We start from the raw sequence: 3560 nt of genomic DNA, 5'->3' as shown, positions 1-3560 counted from the left end.
AGTGTTACTCCAGTAAGTCTCCATATGTTAGGATTAACATGGGCCCCAGGAACTGATGAAAGGAAAGGCATAATTCTCTATTATCTCTTCAGGTCACCAAGGGTCCTCCACCATTTGTGAAAAATGTCCCCACCTTAACATAACTTGCTGATCTCAAGATGGAATTCTCATAATTTCACTTTTTAGCAACATCTTGAAGAATTTAACTAAATATAAGGTATGAATTTCTACTTTATGATATCAAAACACAGATGTTTCCCTGAGCAAGATTAAATCAAAATATACCTCTATAATTTTGATGAAATGTTGAGTATGAAAGAGTAAGAAAGTATGAGAAAATAAAGAGATGTTAATATTTATGTTCTTTTCAGTCAGGTGCCTAACATGTTATTTACAGAACTGCATATAGTGTTAAGTACTAACTTCCAGGAAAGGGAAATATAAGGCTGGCAACCTGGGATTTGAGAAGAGGTTTTATACAGAAAGTGACATGAGCTAGGTCTTAAAGAAAAGCTGGGATTTCAAGAGGAAAGAGAAACAGGTAGTGTATTCTAGGCTTAGGGAACAGACAATAGAAAGGCATACATTTAAACATTTGGGAGATAGAGTTTTGTGTATGAAGAATAGCAAAAAGTTTGACTGGAGTATGGAATACACCAAGAAAATTAGTGTTTTATAAGACTAGAAATAAAGAATTGGTCCAGGTTATGAGCTTTAAGGGTCAAACAAAAGAGTTTGTATTTGATCCTAGAGGTAATAGGGATTCAGTGGGATTTATTGAGTAGCTGGAGGGAAAAGTGTGTATGATATGATCATACTTGTATATTAACAAAATCACTTTCGAAATTATGTGAGTAATACATTGTAGTAGGGAGAAACATGGCATGTATATAACTTAAAAGGCTATTACAATATTGTGTACAAAAAGGGATGAGGATCTTTCCACTATAAGAGTGGAAAGAAGGTGATGAATGTGAGAAATGTTGAAATAGGAAATGCAATATTGGGCAATAGATTGTATTGTGGGTGGTATTTATGCCAAAATTGTGAACCATGGTGACTGGAAGGATGGGTGTGGCCCTTGACAGAAATATGGGAAGCTGATAAAAAGGTTAGGTATCAGAGGTTGGAGGTATAAGATAAGATAATTTCAAAAACGGTGAGTTTGAAATGCCAATTCAATCCAATTTAAAATAACCAATGACCAGTTGATGATATAAGATGGGATATTGGGACAGATATTAGTAATGCATATGTAGATGTGGAAAATATAAGAAAAGGGATAAAAATTAAACCCATGAGGCCTTATGAGGCCAAAACTTGATAGTATATATAAAAGAAAATATAAGAGGACCCAGAACCAAATTTGAAAGTATATCCTCTCACAGCTCTCTTTTTTACATATACTATACATTTATTTCTTCCTAGGTTGTTAAGTATATTTCAACACAGGAAAAGTGAATTAGTTATCAAACTCCCTCCTACATGAAAAAAGGGTATAGAACAGACCACTAGAGGTAATCTTTAGGAAGTCACTTTTCCATTTGATAGCTGATTTGCATGGCAAGAACAATAGTCCAGAATAAAAAAAAATGCGATTGTCTGGGGTCAAGAAAGAGAAATAAATCAAATAGACTGTGTAGAGTTCAACCTTGGTCTCACTTAAATGATAATTCTAGTCTTGGGCTAAACATTTTGTCATTATGAGTCATAAGACTTATGAAAAACTTCTAAAAAATTATCTCTATCCATTTTGAGGCTGGGAAAGATGTACATGCTTCTATGAAGAGTGAGTACAGAATTGAATCAAGTTTGGAAAGAGGCTAGATAAGCTAATAAAGTAGCCTTGAAATGAGGACATCTATTTCAGGCTGTGACACCAGATATGGGAACAATGGGAGAAAAAAAAATCACTTTATGCTAGGGCACCAATAACCCACGTATAATTAGGGATAATAGCTCAAACTATCTATTTCACAGGGTTGTTGTCAAGCATATGCTATGTACACCATGAAATGATAAATTAACAAGAGATAATTTTGATATTTTCTTTTTCCAATTCGGAATCCTATTCTGAGTTCATATATTTTGAGAACTACAAAAACCCTTAAAATCATCTCATCCAATGTCCTTATTTTACAAATGAGAAAACTGAGATTGACAGAGATATAGTTAATTGCTTGAGGTTACAAAATGGGAAAGCCAGAACTAGAATTCAGGTCTCCTGACAGCCAAACCATTGTGTGATCTTCTTATCATTTGGAACCTCTTTTTTTTTAAACAGATGATTAAGAGAACCTCTCAGAACATGAGTAATCTCACCATAGTGACAGAATTCCTCCTCATGGGATTTTCCAAAAACTGGGAATTGCAGGTCTTACATGCTATGTTTTTCTTATTGATCTACCTGATGGCTTTGATGGGGAACCTGCTCATCTTCACCCTCATCTCTCTCAATAGGCACCGCCACACTCCCATGTACTTCTTCCTAAAGAACCTGTCAGTTTTAGACATCTGCCTTATTTCTGTCACTGTCCCCAAATCCATTGTAAACTCCCTGAGCCACAACTACTCCATCTGTTACTTGGGTTGTGTATTACACCTCTTTTTAGTGATTTTATTTGCAGGATCAGAGATTTCACTCCTCACAGTGATGTCATATGATCGCTATATAGCCATCTGCCAGCCCCTGCACTATGAAACCATCATGTTCAAAGGATCTTGTGTGAGGATGGCAGTTGCTTCCTGGTTTGGTGGAGGTGTGGTTGGGGCCATGTACTCAGCTAGTACATTCTCTTTACCCTTCTGTGGCCCCAAAGAGATCCATCAGTTCTTCTGTGATGTCCCTTCTTTACTCAGGATATCCTGCTCTGAAAAACATATTGCAGTTTATGTGAGTGTTGCTATAGGTTTGGCCTTAGGTATTTTTTGCTGTATTTCTATCATTATCTCTTATGGTCACATCTTTTCAACTGTGCTGAAAATTCCAGCAACAGAAGGTCAGTCAAAAGCCTTGCCTCATCTCGTTGTTTTCATAGTTTTTATCATAACTGGGGCCATGGCTTATTTAAAGCCACCTTTGAATTCTGACTCTGTTCTGGATCTATTGTTGTCAATGTTCTATACAGTGGTGCCCCCAGCCCTGAATCCTGTTATATATAGTCTGAGGAACAAGGACATGAAGACTGCTTTGAGAAAGCTTAGCACCTGGAAATACTCATCAGAAAGATTAAGGAAAAAATCTTTTCCATGATTGTATACCTGCCTTCTAACCAATCAGTTCTACCTATTTTTTTTTAATTTTTAGTTTACAACAAATGGTTCTACATAATTTTGAGCTCCAGATTTTCTCCCCTCCCTCCCCCCTCCCTCCCCAAGACAGCATGAAGTCTCATATAACTACCACGAATGACTTTGCGTTGAATTAATTTATACACTAGTCAAGTTACGGAGTAGAATTATGACCAATGGAATGAATCATGAGAACGAAGAAACAGAACCAAAAAAAAAAACACCCCAAAAACAAAAACAAAAGAGAAGAGAAAAAGGTGAGCATGAAG

At 36.2% G+C, this 3560-nt stretch overlaps 1 protein-coding gene across 1 annotated transcript; it reads left to right on the top strand.

Moving 5' to 3' along the window:
- Positions 1-2308: 2308 nt before the first annotated feature.
- Positions 2309-3253, top strand: LOC118857779 (olfactory receptor 14A16-like). Its single transcript, XM_036768300.1, has one exon. The coding sequence runs from the start codon at positions 2309-2311 to the stop codon at positions 3251-3253; it is 945 nt and encodes a 314-aa protein (XP_036624195.1).
- Positions 3254-3560: the final 307 nt, after the last annotated feature.

The sequence above is a fragment of the Trichosurus vulpecula genome, chromosome 7, assembly GCF_011100635.1.
Source record: "Trichosurus vulpecula isolate mTriVul1 chromosome 7, mTriVul1.pri, whole genome shotgun sequence".
NCBI lineage: Eukaryota > Metazoa > Chordata > Mammalia > Diprotodontia > Phalangeridae > Trichosurus > Trichosurus vulpecula.
Note: the sequence above shows the minus strand (reverse complement) of the source record. Positions and strands in the feature narration are given on the sequence as shown.